We start from the raw sequence: 15,881 nt of genomic DNA, 5'->3' as shown, positions 1-15,881 counted from the left end.
AAACGCCCGATGTTCTCACATGACCACGGGCGTGTGGCATTCCCTGCATTCTTCCATGTGTGCTGAGGATTATTTCAGTGCCCTGTCATTAGCAGAGGTCTGCCTGATGACAGCACAGACTTACACGGCTATGCTGCGCTTTGATGTGGCCTGTAAATATTTCCCTAGACTCGGGGCTTTCGCCCTCAAGGTTCCCCTTCTGGAGTCGCTAAAGGATCACGCTTCCTATAAATGTTTAGGACTTATCTGTCAGAAACACTACGCTATCTATGGAAACAAACAGATTATTTAGATTCAGCTAATTAAATGAGAATAAGTTATGACAAGCTGCGGTTTTCAAAGTGTCCATAATCCAGCCAGTACTTTACTAACAGATTAAGTTCTTGCACTTTCCTGTACGTTACCAGAACTTACCAGAGGCACAAAATGCTGTAACATTTTTAAGTCTAAACCTCTGGCTTTGAGAGGAGGACTCTGTGTGGTCCATGCTAGTTTCTGATCTCTACTTCCTGTTTACCAGTACATTACGAGACTGGTAATGTCTGGTAATGTACTGCCTGGTTGATTCGCTCCAAACCAGTACATGGAAACACGCCTAATTTGCATTTCGTTTTTGGTAGCATTTTAAAAGTTTACTCAAAATTGACACAACATTTGATTGGAAACATAGTAGTATCTAGTTGTAGTAGTTCCCCATAATTTTATATGAACCACCTAGATAGTTTTATGGAGCTACCAGAGTACCCTTCTAGTGCTTTCCTTGAACTTACAAGTTAAAGGGTACTTTATTGTACTTTATGTCATGTTTGACATACTACAACTTACAGGTTGTACTTCTGAAATCTACAGAGTTTTTTGTTTAGTTTTTTTTTATACCTTTGCTGCTTGTAGTTGCTGAGTTGTTCATTTTCTGATTGGTTGATTTAGTCCGAATTTCACCGAACCCTCTGGGGGTCTAATAAGAGATGTGGTCATTTAGACGCCATGAGTTTTTTTACTCTGTGTGCGACAGGGTTTCACCAACCCTGTGTGCCGTTTTACAAGTTGTTTTTTGGGGTTTTTTTGTGAATGAGTGGTTTCAGTAACTGACGGTCTGACGGGTCAACACTTGGCATCCCCACTGCCTGACCATGACATTTTCCATGCTCATTCTGAACATCGCACTAGGAGGGCTAATTTAATACTGATTTCATTCTCATAATATCTTTTATTTACTACATTTTCTCCACCATTGATTCTAACTCTTTTCTTATCCTTGTTAACTTAGTTGATGGTCACTGGGCTTACATATAATTTACATTTTGGCACTAAGAGACAACCAGATGGCTTTAGGCTGCTGCTCTGAACTAACATGAATGACTTTTCAGACTAATGTGTCGCATTAGCCTGAAAAGTCATGATGGATTGCAGTTAACAGCGTTTCATTGTCATTTTTCAGAAGCTATTAGACATATATTGGCAAACTCTACTCCACGCAGCGAGGCATTGATCTGTTGTTGTGTTTTGGTTAAAAGCCCAGCTGGGCCTTCACTCAGCAGGGGGTCCGGGTCTTTGGCATGTTCCCCTGGCACCGGCTGAGGCTGCTGGGTGATGACTGTGTTGGAGTGGCGGTCTCAGACGGAGCCCTGGAGAAGCAGACAAAACTTACTGTATTTAGAACATCTGGCCTGGTGAGAGTTTGCCTTCAGGGCCACAGGTTAAAAAACGCCCAGGGAGTGATAACAGCAGCGCTTTAAGTACAGTCAGGCCTCAGAGGTCAGGATGAGCCCAAACATGACTCCAGGCAAATTATTTACCCTCCACACATCGGCTTTACCTCCCACTTGGATATTTTATGTGAAAACGCCAGCTACATTCTTGGAGCTTTGCAAAACCCTAACACTCTGAATATTTAGCTACGATTAGGTCATGGTGCATGGGTGGGCATCGTCTTGTTTCCAAAAGGCTCAGTTAATCCAGCTGAAGGGTCACAGATCGGATCGGATAAAATAAATGCCAAGGAGGTGAGGCTGCGAGAAAAGGCTTGGGCTTTTCCCTGTTTTCCAGCAGGATGTGCTTTTTCTAGTTGGCATGATCTGTCGGAAAGCTTGACTACTTCCAACCGCTGTCTGTGGACTGATATGGTATATGTGACAAGAGCATGTGTAGTTTTATGGCTAAAAGGCCTTATTTCTTTTAACCAACTGTAACTTCTTCTGACACACAGCTTTTTCACCTCAAAAATGTTAATATTTGTTTGCTTAATGCTAGTTCTCCTGCTTTACAATACCCAGGCAGATAAGAAAGAGAAAGGGTTGGGCGGTCTTGATCTACGATAAAAGCAGCAGGTTAATGTGGAGCAACATTTTGATATAAAGGACTAAATATGAACAATATCAGCTTCCAGGACCGTAAAATTGACAATATTTATAAACGTTGAAAATCTCAACTACTGTCAGTTAAAGTCAAATTCCTCTTCACCTATTTCATTAAAAGTATTTTAAGAATGCATTTAATCTCCCTTCTTCTCAATTCTCCAGTTAAAATATGCTTCTCAGAGTAGCTGGAGATTTTACAGCTGGTGACCCTTGAGTCCATTCAGCCTGTCAAAGTCCATTTATTTCCTGTAACAATTGGAGAAAATAACTATGTGAAAATATGTTTGCGCCACACCAAAATGGGAATAAAGACAACAGTCTGTGTCAGTATGCTCATCTGAACCCAGTAGCTTATGCACCCTGGTGCCTCTGATGAATTACAACAGGAAAACTCAATATGTGCTGTTGCCATTTGGGTTTTGTTTTCCTGCTGATTCTGTTTCAAAAAATGAGTTCACAGGGAGTTATTTTTTGCCAGTCACTAATTAGGCAGCTGACACAGAAAGCAAGGCGAAGTAGCTGAGGCGCGAGAGCTGCAGGAAATGTAAAAATAAAGGCTTTATGAGTGTTTTCTTTTTCTACTAGAGTGCGATTTCTTTACGGGACTCGCCAGTTTCTCATGAGCTGAAATCAATGGCGAGCATCTGTCCCCCCGAGATAACCACTCACCCATGGGAGGCGTCAAGCAAACGTCTAATTAATTAGTCCCAAACCTGGGCTGGACGGCTGTGACAGCATCGAGTCACAACTGACTGGATGTGTGAAAAGCCAGATGTTTGAAGTGTGGTGGCCTTTTTCTAACGCTAACAGCCCCAGCGTCTGTTTTATACAGCCAGACCACTAAAAGGCAAATCATTAGGCCAAAGACCAGAAGTCCTCACATCTGTTTTCCCCATTTAGCTCTGAGCTGTAGCTCAGTCCTGTAACTCGGTAGCACACGGTTTGTAAGTGTGGGCTATTCCCGAATGACATTACACAGCTGGGGCCGACTTTGGACGCTATGCCAAGCTGCTTCTGGATTCGCTCTCTCAAAGAAAGGAACCCTAATGTCACCCCCCTGTTCCAGAAGACTTTCCATTAGCAGCATGATTTAGGAGGATGAATGAAAAGTTACTAATGCGCATAAACCTCTCTCATCTCTTCCTGACAGGAGTACATGGACGCCAACAAATGCATCGACGAGCTCCTGAAGCAGCTTGAGGAGGAGCGGCAAAATGTCCGAAGGTAAGGAGAGGTTTTACTGCTGGAAGATGTAATCCATCCCTGACCAGCAGGACAATGTCACCTGCTTCTGAGAGCCAGACAAGCTTTGTAGCTCCGCTTGAGAAATGTGCTTTGTTGCCGGAAGGCCCTGAAAGTGGAAGACAAAGCCACAGTTGGGTCAAGCGGGACGTTTCTCAGGGAGGAGCTATTGGAGCAGATTTGTCCAGACAATGGGAATGAAGAGCTTATGGAGATGCCAATCCAACGGCCTTGTCCCCTCCGTGCTCCGAGCATCCAGGCTCTTCCAATGATGACAGAAGAAAGAGACGATTTTTTAAACTTCGCCCTCTTTTGTACCAACCTCTCACCATCTCAATGGAGCTGTGTCCCCCAGCTCAAAGTAATTTTCTCCCTGAGTGAGCAGAGAGGGCCGGGGGCTGGACAGAAGGGGATGTAGGTCTCAGGGTAGGTGGCTCGGTGAGGGGGTGGATGACCGCTGACCAGCCCATTTACCAGGCCAGGACAGCCCCCTGAAAAAGGAAGCGATGTGTAAAGGAATGACCCTGAAGTCATTGGTGCCCTGCTTTCTGGACCCCCTTTGTGACCTAATGGCTACTTAGAATGACCAGAATGTTTCTGCATGAGCTGACCTGCGGTTGCACTGCCAGACCAAATGCTTTCATAGCCATGAACTTGTACCAAGCCATTAGACTGAACTACAACATCGCTGGAAGTCCCAAAGACTCCCATCAATAACAACGTTTGAATTTTAAATTTATTAGGTAACGTGAGTCTTTTTAGTATAGTGAAGGACAGATCCATAAATCCCTTAACAGAAGGCAGCAAATGACCCCCAACAAAGGTGCAAATACCATCGTCTGGCACCTCTAAAATTAATTATTCCCTCACTCTAGGGCAACTGGGTGTTCTTGTTTAGTGTGCAGTAAACCCAATGGTTGACTGCAGATGACAGATGTCTACCTCCATCACAACGCCTGATGGAAACGCTCAGATCTTACCCAATGAAATCATACAAATCTCGCTCGGAACTCTTATGTTTTGCATTTTGATTTATTTTTCTCCTTATTTGGGTCTGTTTAGACACAGGCAACACGTATACTTACGTTTTCTGAGTTGGTCACAGACAATCCCACACTTTGGCTGCTTTTGGAGAAAAACACAGTTTGAATTAGATTTAATTCAACAGACTAGTTTTTACCAGTGAATCCGTGCATATTGAGGGGAGTGGAACAGTTCACCAGGAATATCCACTGATTCCTGGTCAGTGGAGAATCCTATAGAGGTACAGGGTTTCCCCCAGTGTGTTAGAAGCTTGGCGGGCCACCAGGCTTTACTTGCACCGCCACCAAGCTAAACATTGTTTGTTTATTTACTGCATATTAGTATAAAACAACTGATGTGCAAATAATTGACTTTTATATTAATTGTCTTTTGATAATGTTTCCCTTTTTTTAAGACTTTATAGTTGGGGTTTAGGTATTGTTAATAAAGTCCTCCAATAACACATAATTAACAAGTGATATTTTCAAATTTTCTGTCCACTTTGAGCATTTTTTTAAACTCAATAACACAATAGGCTGCTGGATGCCCTACAGCAGGCATGGGGGCCAATCACGGCCCGCGATCAGATTTCATACGGCCCGCAAGCTTCGGTCTTATAATGTATTATTTATGGCCCGCCTGCACCGTGAAACAGAATAAATAAATCATAAAACTTGAAACTGTAATTCCTCCTTTCACCAAATGGTGGCAGCACCACTTTAATACTATCAGTCTCTGCCTCCATGCAGCGAACCGCTCTCCGCTCATTTCTGCCATGGCCACTGCAAAGAAAACAAGTTTACAGTGAGGGCCGCCGCTTTCAAGAGAGATGGGAATTACAATACTTCTTCACTGAAAATCAAGGCAATTGTGCTTGTCTAATTTGTGAGATTGTTGCCTTGTTTAAGGATTTCAACGTAAAGAGACACTACCAGACTAAACATGCTAACACATACAACAAGCTAACAGGAAGTGACCGTGCTGAAAAAGTGAAGCAACTCCAAGTTGCACTGGCATCACAACAGCGATTCTTCACGCGGGCCTGTGAGTCAAAAGAAAATACCACCAAAGCAAGCTACGAAGTTAATGTTAATAGCTAAACATGGCAAACCTTTTACTGAAGATACATTTATCAAAGACTGTGTTATGAAAATGGTGGAGAACATTTTGCCCTAAGAAGCAAGAATTTGAGAAAAATGTTTGCCTGGCAGTAACAGTGTGGCACTGAGAGTTGAGGACATGAAACTGAGTGTTTTGAACGGTAACGTCTTTCACTATCAGCAGTGAAGAGCCAAAAGAACATTTATGCACCTGGATTTATGGCACTTATTTTTATTAAACTCTTGAGTAAGATTTGGTTATGAACCTGTAGATATAGTAAATGACGAGCAAAATTCACTTGTTTTAAGATTTAATAATAACAGACAACTTTGCATTACTTATAACTCCTGTTTAAAATGTTCTTGAGGCAAAGATATTTTTAAACTCATGTAAATTTAAGGTATTTCATACAGTTTGTTCAATGTTATCTGACTCTCCAGATATGAAAGAAAGGCAGAATTTGGGTTTTTAGAGTTGTTCTCATTTGCCTGAGTGGCTTATATTTGGTTATTTTTTTTTGTCATTTGAAAAATAAAGATAATTGTGACAATGAAAATTGTTTTATAACAGTGTGTGAAACTTTTGTAGTTAAAAAATGTCCGAACAAACTATTGGCCCCCGGGCATCTTGACTTTATCAAATCTGGCCCTCTTTGCAAAAAGTTTGGACACCCCTGCCCTACAGCCCCTGCCACCAGGCTTGGCAGGTTTTCTGGGGGGACACCCTCAGGTAAATTGAGGTAGTAATCTTCATCTAGTTGGCCTTGGTCTTGTGGAAGTTGGCTTCATGGTCCTGTTGATCTAAGCTAACACTAAAGCCAGACTGACTTTAGGTATACAATCGTCCATGCTGCGACTGAGGTTCCTAACCTTCATGACTCTGTGTCTGAAACCTATGGTAGCCTTCACAAAGGCTGGAAAGATTGTGTTGAGGTAAGAGTCCTGTGTCTGGAGTTATTTTCTCTAATGGAAGAAGGTTTCCTCTGGGTAAAGTCTGTAACTCTTGCCAAGGAGTTGAGTAGTGTTCTGAAAACATTCTTCTTTAGACTAAAGTCTTCTACAACTTTCTCCGTGCCTACTTGTTGCAGACCCCAGGGGTCCAACATGATGGTGCTGTGTGACATAGCATGACTAAACTGGTTTGCCTAAAGGGAAGTGCTATCTACAAAGCTCCTTTTGTCTTTCAGATTGCGGTGGCAGACACCTCTGTAAGGAGATTCTGCGCTCCTGAGATGCAATCACATCGGAGGTAGTAAACAAACCCACTGTCGTTGCGTTGAAAGCCACGAGTCTTTGATGCGCAGTTTTTAGAAAAAAAGCAGAACATACCAACCACGAAGGGTTTGTTCCCGTTTCTTCTCCGGCGCTGTTTGATTCAGACGGAGTGACGCTGATGAACGACTTCACAAAGGCTTTTGTTCGGCAAAAACACAACGTCGTGTGAAAAAGAAAGCCTCTTCCCTCTTCCACTTTGCTCTACGCCGTCCATGTCTCTCTCCACCCCTAGGAATATGGGCCCCATCAATCCGTCAAGGGCTGAAAGAGAAGCCCTCGCATTCCTCCAGTACCCCGCATCCTTCTGCCACGACCTTTTGACCTGGGGCATTCATGTCACTCATTGTGCTGTGTTATTGGCCCCTTTCACACTAGTAGACAACACCTATTAGGTGATTATGACTTTACACAACTTCAGATCTGGGAGAAATCTACATTTTCACGAGAAATCATGGAGTGAATTCATTTTTATAGTACTCTGGTTTAAGCAACTTTAAATCTAGACTGTAGATTTCTTGGAGAAGCTTGAGTCTTTTATTCAGCAACATTTTAGATCTAAAACAGTTCAAGAAAAAATGTCTGAGTTGGTTTCTTTTTCTGGGGCTTTTTTCCACAACTTCAGATCTAAAAACTCAAGATTTTGTAGAGATATTTTAGAATTGTTTCCATTTTCTGCTAAGTTTGCCTTGATTGATTTCTAGGAGAATTGTTAATTTCCCTTTAGTTTAAGTTCAAAAACATTTCTGAGATTTTTGTGGTACTTCAGTTTAAGTAATTTTATACCTAAGGAAAACGTATATTTCCAGGAGTTATTGCAGATTAGTTGGCTTTTCTGTAACTTATATTGATGCAAGCATAGATGCTTAGTAAATATAGATTACTAGGAGAAATTGCAAACTTTTCCATGCAGTATTTTAGTATTGGCTCATTTTCTGGAACTTTTGCCCACGTAACTGTAAAACTTTGAAATATTTGGTTCCTTTTTTGTGGTACTTTACCTTGACATCTACAGGAAGTCTGGATTTCCAGGGGAAGTTGCAGTGTTTCTTCTTTTATTTGGTTTGCGCAACTATAGTTCTAGATTTCCACGAGAGATTTCAGAGTGTGTTCCTTTTCTGGTGCCAATTGTTGATCAACTTTAGGACTAGAAAAAGTCATGGAGTTGGTTTAATTTCTGGTTTTAGCAAAGAAATTCCAGATTTCCGGGGAAAGGGACAGTTTGTAGGTGTTATTCCTGTTAGTGTCCCTTCCTTTAGCTCTGACTGAGCTTGGAGAACATCTGTGCCATCTCTTCTGCCATGAAGCCCGTTCTGACGGAGTCTCTGCATCGCTGCTCGACGGAGAACAAAACCCCAGTGGGACCCATCTGGGCCTCTCCCGCCCGCTCCATTCAGTGCCATCACAACCTCATCAGACACACAAAAGCTCCACAGCGACGTGTCAACGTCAGACGGAGCAGATCCAAATTTGGCAACACCAGACAAAAAACATCCAAGGAAGGTTGCGCCGGGGATTGTGGGTATTCATCATGTGTTTGCTCCAGTTAACGGCGAAACGATGACATTTGTCTTTGCTGACTTGAGTTTCTGACGTATGATGATTGTTGGAGACTTGTGCTGAGTGACAAACGCATATGGAAGCGCCAGCATGGCTGAAAAGCATGACGGGCCGGGATGACCTCTTTCTGGCAGGCTGCTGCGTCAAGCCACCGTGACTGTGTAATCTTCAGTGGATTAAAACAATGCAGATTGGATATTTTCCTCCGCTGGTGTGTCCCTGCTTTGAGCTGGCTCCTGATTCTGACCTTGTTTTTAGTGGGTCAGAGGCTCCGGTGCTGCCGGGTCGGGCTCTTCCAGCTCTCACGTGCCCGGTTCGACCTCCTCCACACCTAGCAGAGCAGAACGGATACTTGGCGGACTGGGGCCTCAGCTGGAAATGCAACCAGCTGCAGCCCAAACAACATCTGCTGATCAATAATCTATCTATCATGGTCAGAGCTGCTTCCAACAGGGATTATAGGTAAAACTAGAGACATTTGGCATCAAACAGATCAATATTTCAGCTCATTCATCCTGTTCTGGTCAGAACCAGAGCTGGGGCCACTTCTGACCCAAATTCTCACAGAACCTTTAATCTCTTAATCCAGGAGTTTTCAGGCCATAATCGTTTTAATCAACACTAATTACCTCGATCCAGTCTCTACTCGTCTTACTGTGCCACACAAACACATAGAACCTCACATTTTATCAGTTTTCATTTGAGTGAACACAAAGGAGTGCAGAGTTGAATTTGAAAATAAAAACATGAATTTTTATTCATGTTAGAATGACAAAACATGTTCGTAAAAAATTTTTTCCCACAAAATCATTCTTAGATAATGAGATTTCAGTCTGCTGAGTTCTGCCCCTGTTGAGCTGTTTAAGGGCCTTCTGCCACTTTAAATCCAAACAATCTGCTCCTGGCCACGCCCCCAACTCATTGTTTACACTTGTTTGTGAAAAAGGCTGCAAACAGAAACACAATTGTACAAGTACTCATCTTTGAAAAACAAAAGTGGAGCCTCCTGCACAACCAACCAGAATGCAGCATGGCAAGTTGACAACAAAACTTGCGTCTTTTCCAGCAGCCGTTCTACAGCGTATGGGAAACCAGTTGACCAAACGTGTTGCTAGGTAACAGGCAGTGTTTGCTGATTTGTGATATTACACTCTTGAAATCTTTGAAATGTCTTCTTTTCCAGATACCCAAAAAGAAAACATAAACTTATTGCCAAAGATGGCTGTGCTTGGGCTGTTTTTAGAAGCAGCAGAAATCCAAATGTAGGAACATTCAAAATGTAAATTTTGCTTAATAGATCTCCTTTAATGAATAAAAGTCAGAGAATTCAGCTAGAATTCGAGTAAAACATGTATATGTGTGAGCATATAGTATGAATAATGATTCAATGAGCCAGTTTGAGTCAAATGAAAAGTCCATAACTCGACTCCGTGGCCGGTTCTGATAAAGACCGGGTTCCCCACCAGGACTGGTGCGTTGCCGTGGCGACCGCCGGGCGTTTACTGCTTTAGCTAGATGAGTTGTCTGATCTGGTTTGGTCCCACTGGGCTGTGAGGAGCAGCCCTGCACCCAGAGCGCCGCGGTGGCCTGGGAAGTGAGTGTAACCCGTCTGCTGGCGGTCGCTTTACGGCCCAGCCCCGGATATCTGACAGGACCAGTCACAGGAAGTCGTTTCCGCTGCTGGAGGAACCTCTCTGGGTTTTTCCTAATGAAAAGCTTGATTAAAGCTTGTGGGCGCTAAATTTGAAGCAGCGTTCGCCTCCTCTAATTAACACCAGCTACCGTTTAGCTGGCGTTAAACGGTAGCTTAAACGCTTAAACCCCGTTAAAGCTACCGGCAGCTAGCCGGGGGTCTCCTCGCCCTGCAGCCCACTCCTCGGCGGTCCCTTAAATGCCGCCAGCCGAAGATTCATGGGCGCCGTCTGGGCGCCGTCAGAGTGCCGCTTCGCTTTTACGGCGCTCAGGAGAGACAGAGGTTAATCGAACGGCTTAATGAAGCCTTTTACTGATGCTCCCTCAAGGTCGTCCTCAGAGGCAGGCCTGGCATTCCCATGCATGCTGCTGCTTCTCCCCAACACACAAACACACCACGCTGTTTGGTTTATTAAGGATTTGTTAAATATTCATTTAAAAACAAACAAAAAAAGAGATAAAATCATTTTTATGAACCAAATATACTCAGTCTGTTTGTTACTAATATCTACTGTTTGCTCAGTTGTCTTTTATATTGGGCTTCAAAACACTAATTTTAAAATCAACTCAGTTTCCATATAGTAGCAAACTAACTCAAAAATCATTCTTAAACGTATAACTAATCAAAATAAGGTTAATTTGGCAAAATGGGTTTAGAAATTCTGACTCTCCAGGATCTTATTTTAGTATAATATGACAACCATATTGATTTTTCCTTCAATAAAAGGGAATAAACATCCAGTGTGTGTGTGGATGTTTCTGCTGGCATTAAGTTTGCAGTCCTTCACATCCTTGTTATTTATTGATACAAACAGCCAGTCAGTGGGAACCAAAGCACTTTGAACAGCACAGTCCAGATAGTTTTTATAAAATAAACTTTGAGGAAGTATAAAAGTTAATGGGTGCATTAGCTTTATTAATGATTTTTTTTCCTCAGTTAATCATGGAGGCTGAGCCAGGAGTACTTTCTATGGCCCAGAAAATCAACCGGTTTTATGGAATCTGATTCATAATTAATCGAATAAATGTTTTAGTCGGTTTCTCCAACTAATGTACAAACTTACGGGTTAATTTAGTGGAAATTACAACAAGTTCTAGAGTAGAGGCAGGTCTGTTAAACTGCAGTCATGTAAAGATGTGTGTGCTCCGTTGTTTCCCAGACAGAAAAAACCCTCTGTGATTAGTGGTTGCGCAGCTTCTATATGTTGGGTTTGAAACAACTTGCGACATGTTTTCCTCGGATTTAGGACTCAATAGAGCATTGTCTGCATTCCTGGAAGAAATTAGCCGTGTTTAAGAGCCGTTTCTTTTCTTTTTTTTTATTCCACTGGGCTCTCGTTTAATCCCTGCTGTAATTACAGTTGTTGGGTTTCCTTAAAATGAGTTATCAGCTGCTTGTTTGATGTCTTGTGGGAAGAATTTGCGCTTTAATGACACACTGATGGAGAATGGCAAAGTTTTAATCTGATTTCAGCGTGTCTGGCTGAATGCAGGTTTGCCTCAATACTCTATTAACCTGAGATCCTCTGATTTGGGTTCTTGTATTTGAGGCCTATTGAAGCTGAAGCAGCTGTTTGGACCGATGGGTGTTCTGTAAAAACATCCTCAGTGTGTGATAAGCAGGATCCAGCGCGTGTGCTGTTCTTGTTGATAGTTTTGGCTGGTGGGAGTCACAGTGGCTGCATCCTCGCTATTCGGGCTCAGGGCCTTCCCAGGGCCCCCCAGGCTCTCATTGGAAACAGGAAGAGGCTGAAAATGTGTGAAATCAACAACAAAGTGGTTGGGAAAAGGTGAAGAATGAAAACAGGTTTTACTGACTCTTCTTTTGGTAGAATAACTCTAGTTTCTGAAAGTTTGTGGTTCTTGTTTGCTAATTGTTCTGTTGACTTTATTACTTTACGCGTTGAGTCCTTTAATGTACCAGATTACTGGGGAGGTTAGAGAAAGTCATTGGTTCTCTAAGGCAGGGTTTCCCAACACTGGTCCTCAAGTTACATTGCCCAGCCTGTTTTACGTTTCCCTGCTTCAATCACACAAGCTTCCAATTGATAGCTTTTTAACAGGCTTTTATTGAACTGCAATCATCTGAATCGGGTGTCTCAAACCAGTGAAACTTCTAAAACGGCATGTTTGAGCTGCCCTGCATTGAGATGCCCTGCATTAAGGACCAGGGTTGGAAAACACTGCTCTAAAGGGAATGACATGTCCATAAGGAAGGTAAGAACTGGCACAAAATTAAGCTGAAACTGGACATGGCTTCAAAAGTTGGGGTACAAAAAAGCCTGAACTACAAAAGTACAACCTGGTGAAGAGGTTTGTGGTATTCCCTGAAAGGTTGACTTTGTTACATCTGATCCTCTTGGTGTTAAATAAAGAGGGGCTATGGACCAATAATTGCATATTAATTGTTTGCGTAGAAATCCAACACAAATCTTTGGAACTTTAAAAGATACGATGTTTAAGTCATATAAAGTGCAAGTGTCTAACAAACTGCCCCTGTCAGACCTCTTCATAGTCCAATTCAGACTATGGTTCCTCTCACTCTCTGTTACATATAACTACAGCAGGAATTAGGAATCCTCAAGATATCTGAGTTTAATTAGAGATTAGCGGTATCCGTGTTAATCCATCTCCTCCCAGCCATTAATGACTCAAGGCATTTCCTGAGATCCAGGCAGAGGAAGACAAAGTCTCGCTGGACCTCTGTCATCCTCTGCCTCATCCCGCCCCCCCCCCCCATCACCCTGCTTAATGAAACATGACCGGAGCACATTATCGCCTTCCTCGTACCGCACACTTCATCTTGCCACAAAGAAGTTACCATCCATCCATCCATTGTCTGTTCACCCTTGTCCCTAATGGGGTCGGGAGGGTTGCTGGTGCCCATCTCCAGCTACGTTCCAGGCGGGAGGCGGGGTACACTCTGGACAGGTCGCCAGCCTGTCGCAGGGCAACACAAAGACATATAGGACAAACAACCATTCACACACACACACCTAGGGAGAATTTAGATAGACCAATTAACCTAACAGTCATGTTTTTGGACTGTGGGAGGAAGCCGGAGTACCCGGAGAGAACCCACGTATGCACAGGGAGAACATGCAAACTCCATGCAGAAAGACCCCGGCCGGGAATCGAACCCAGGACCGTCTTGCTGCAAGGCAACAGTACTACCAACTGCGCCACTGTGCAGCCCCCAAAGAAGTTACCACACACACAAATTCAGCCGCTCATGAACACGCATGCAGTAATCTCTGGAGCGGCTCCACCAGATATCTTGTAATTTGCATCAGTCTGGATGTTTAGCGATTTTCCTTCTGTTGGGTAAACAAACATGCTGCCTCTCTAAAGTTTGGCATTTCCTCCGCTTGTCTTGACGTAGACATAACTCCCACCCCTTTCCCCCCTAAACCCCTCTCTGCCTGACAGCTCCATATCTCCTGGACGGATTGAAAGCACAGGTTACCTCTTCCTTTATCACAAATTCTTGTCAGAATCATCTTTGGGGTGCCAAACAAAGCACTCTGCTCTCCTCTTGAGTGATGAATATCTGAGTGAAAACACACACACATTTGGCAGAGATATCAAATGGGGGATGCGGAGGGCAGGGAGAATCACTCATCTGTGATCAAGCTGCAGGAGATTAATGCCATTGAGGAAAATACGTCTCAGCCAGCAGGATGTTGGGTGAAAGTTTTACACTTTTCTTCACTTCAAGCAAAAGCAGAATATAACAAGCAACATATGAACATTTTATTGACAACTCAAATCTTTGGCATAGTTTTGGACATCAACCATGACCCATTTGTCCATGCAGGGTCATGGTACCTATCTCCAGTGGTCATTGGATGAAAGATGGGGTACACTCTGGTTAGGTTGCTAGTCCATCATAGGGACATACTCTCGCCTAAGGACAATGTAGAGACCAACTAAGCTAGCAGTCATGGGAGAACATGCCAGCTACATGCAGAAAGATCGCTTTCACTGGTTCAAAGGTGCTGACACTTGCTTGTTCCCTGCCTACACACAATCACACACCCCCATGACCAGTGTCCCATTATCTCAGACCACCCTCTGCAACATTCCAAATTCATATCAATCCTCCAGTCGCTGTCCCAGTACCGTCCTGTCTCCTTCCCTGTACCTCCTCCATGTGGAATGCTGGCCTCAGTCTGTGTGTGTGTGTGTGTGTCTGTGTGACAGTGGTGGAGCCAGGCTGGCTGTGTGGGCGGCTGTGTGTTTCCAAACAGTGGAATATGTCACCGACACCCCTGGCAGAGCAATAAGCGGAGCCTTAATGAGCTCAGCAGATCACTCAGCACATCAGAGACGCTGCAGAATCGACGTGGACTCGTATTGTTACGCCACTTCACTGTTGACTAAACATACCCACAACCAGCACACCAATGCAGTCACTCCATGCCGAGGCTTTAGCAGCGCTTATATGCACGGAGCCGTTCATTACTTTAGCATTTCCAGTATAAACCCACACACTCACTCTTAATCCCAACCCTGATCCGTGGAAGTGTCTTTGTTGCTTTGCAGACCAGAGCCATTGCTCAACAACTCTGCTCATTTTTTATCAAATTAGAGCGGAAGACCCCCTTCAATATTTCTTCATTATGATGCATTTATATATGTTAGTGCTGACTCAGTCCTCCATTTGTCTTTCTTACTCCGATGGGACAATGGTGTCAAATTGGTGACCACCTGCTCTGAAAATCACATCATGCTTGCTCTATATTCAGATTTCCCTGCACCAAACCAGCTGTGCGTATGATTTACAGAATTACATGGCATCTTTGGTCACGTACGCAATAATCAGGCATCATGAATCTTTGGGTTTTATGATGATGAATGGCTTCATCTGAAAGCAAATGTGACTGAACGTTTTGATCATTTGTCGGTCATTAAAGCTGGTGTACCTTTCCATGGAGGGTTCCCTCCTCCACCCACTCCTTCTCTCATGGTTGGTGTCATTGTTCATTGAAGACATTAGTGACAGTGAATGTGGGGCTCTAAGTCAGCCCTATCCTTTCATTCTCCCTTTTTAGCCGAGCGCTCCTGTCACCCAGACCCTTTTAATTCCCCCTTTCACCCGTCCGGTGGCTGGCCCCCTCTCTCACTGGTCCTATTGGGGTGCAGACAATGGAAGCCACCCCCTCTACTCCGTTGCCTGACTCACTTGCCTCTTCATCCCTCTCCCCTCCTGTCCCTGGGCTCTTGTAGGCGTCCTGCGTGGTAGAAACTGCTGGCTCCAGGCTGCAGTTTGTCACAGCCGTTCAGCTGAGACTGATTGTGATTGTGGCAGATGGGCCAGAGCTACTCAACCCAGGCAGACCCAAGCACTTCTGTCTGTCCTTTCTGGCCTTCGCTCCCTTGATCTCGACCTCTTCCTCGGTTGTCCCTATCTGTTCCCTCGTCACTCCCTTCTTTTTGTGTGGCGTTGCTCAGCCCAAAACTCAGTGTTTGCTTCAGAGAAGGTGCCTGTCAGATCATTTAACAGCCTGAAGCCGCCTCACCTATCTGACACTGGAATTAGTAAAGCTGGAGCTTTCCGTTGTTTGGAAATGTTCATGTGCTGTGGGCCCTCGAGGCCGCCTCATAACTGGAGACTGATTTGAAACTTGATATT

At 43.8% G+C, this 15,881-nt stretch overlaps 1 protein-coding gene across 2 annotated transcripts in view; it reads left to right on the top strand.

The window, feature by feature from the left end:
• LOC114140848 (nck-associated protein 5-like) overlaps positions 1-15,881 on the top strand; it is a 136,906-nt gene that overhangs the window by 42,702 nt on the left and 78,323 nt on the right. For both annotated transcript variants that reach the window (XR_003594702.1, XM_028011108.1), the window contains exon 3: positions 3,508-3,581. Coding sequence is in view for 1 of the 2 variants with exons in the window: in XM_028011108.1 (XP_027866909.1) it covers positions 3,508-3,581 (74 nt within the window). In the remaining variant the exon portion in view is untranslated. The remainder of the gene's footprint in view (positions 1-3,507; positions 3,582-15,881) is intronic.

The sequence above is a fragment of the Xiphophorus couchianus genome, chromosome 24 (genome assembly GCF_001444195.1).
Source record: "Xiphophorus couchianus chromosome 24, X_couchianus-1.0, whole genome shotgun sequence".
In the NCBI taxonomy this organism is placed as follows: domain Eukaryota; kingdom Metazoa; phylum Chordata; class Actinopteri; order Cyprinodontiformes; family Poeciliidae; genus Xiphophorus; species Xiphophorus couchianus.
The sequence above is the reverse complement of the archived record's forward strand: the minus strand, read 5'-3'. Positions and strand labels throughout refer to the sequence as shown.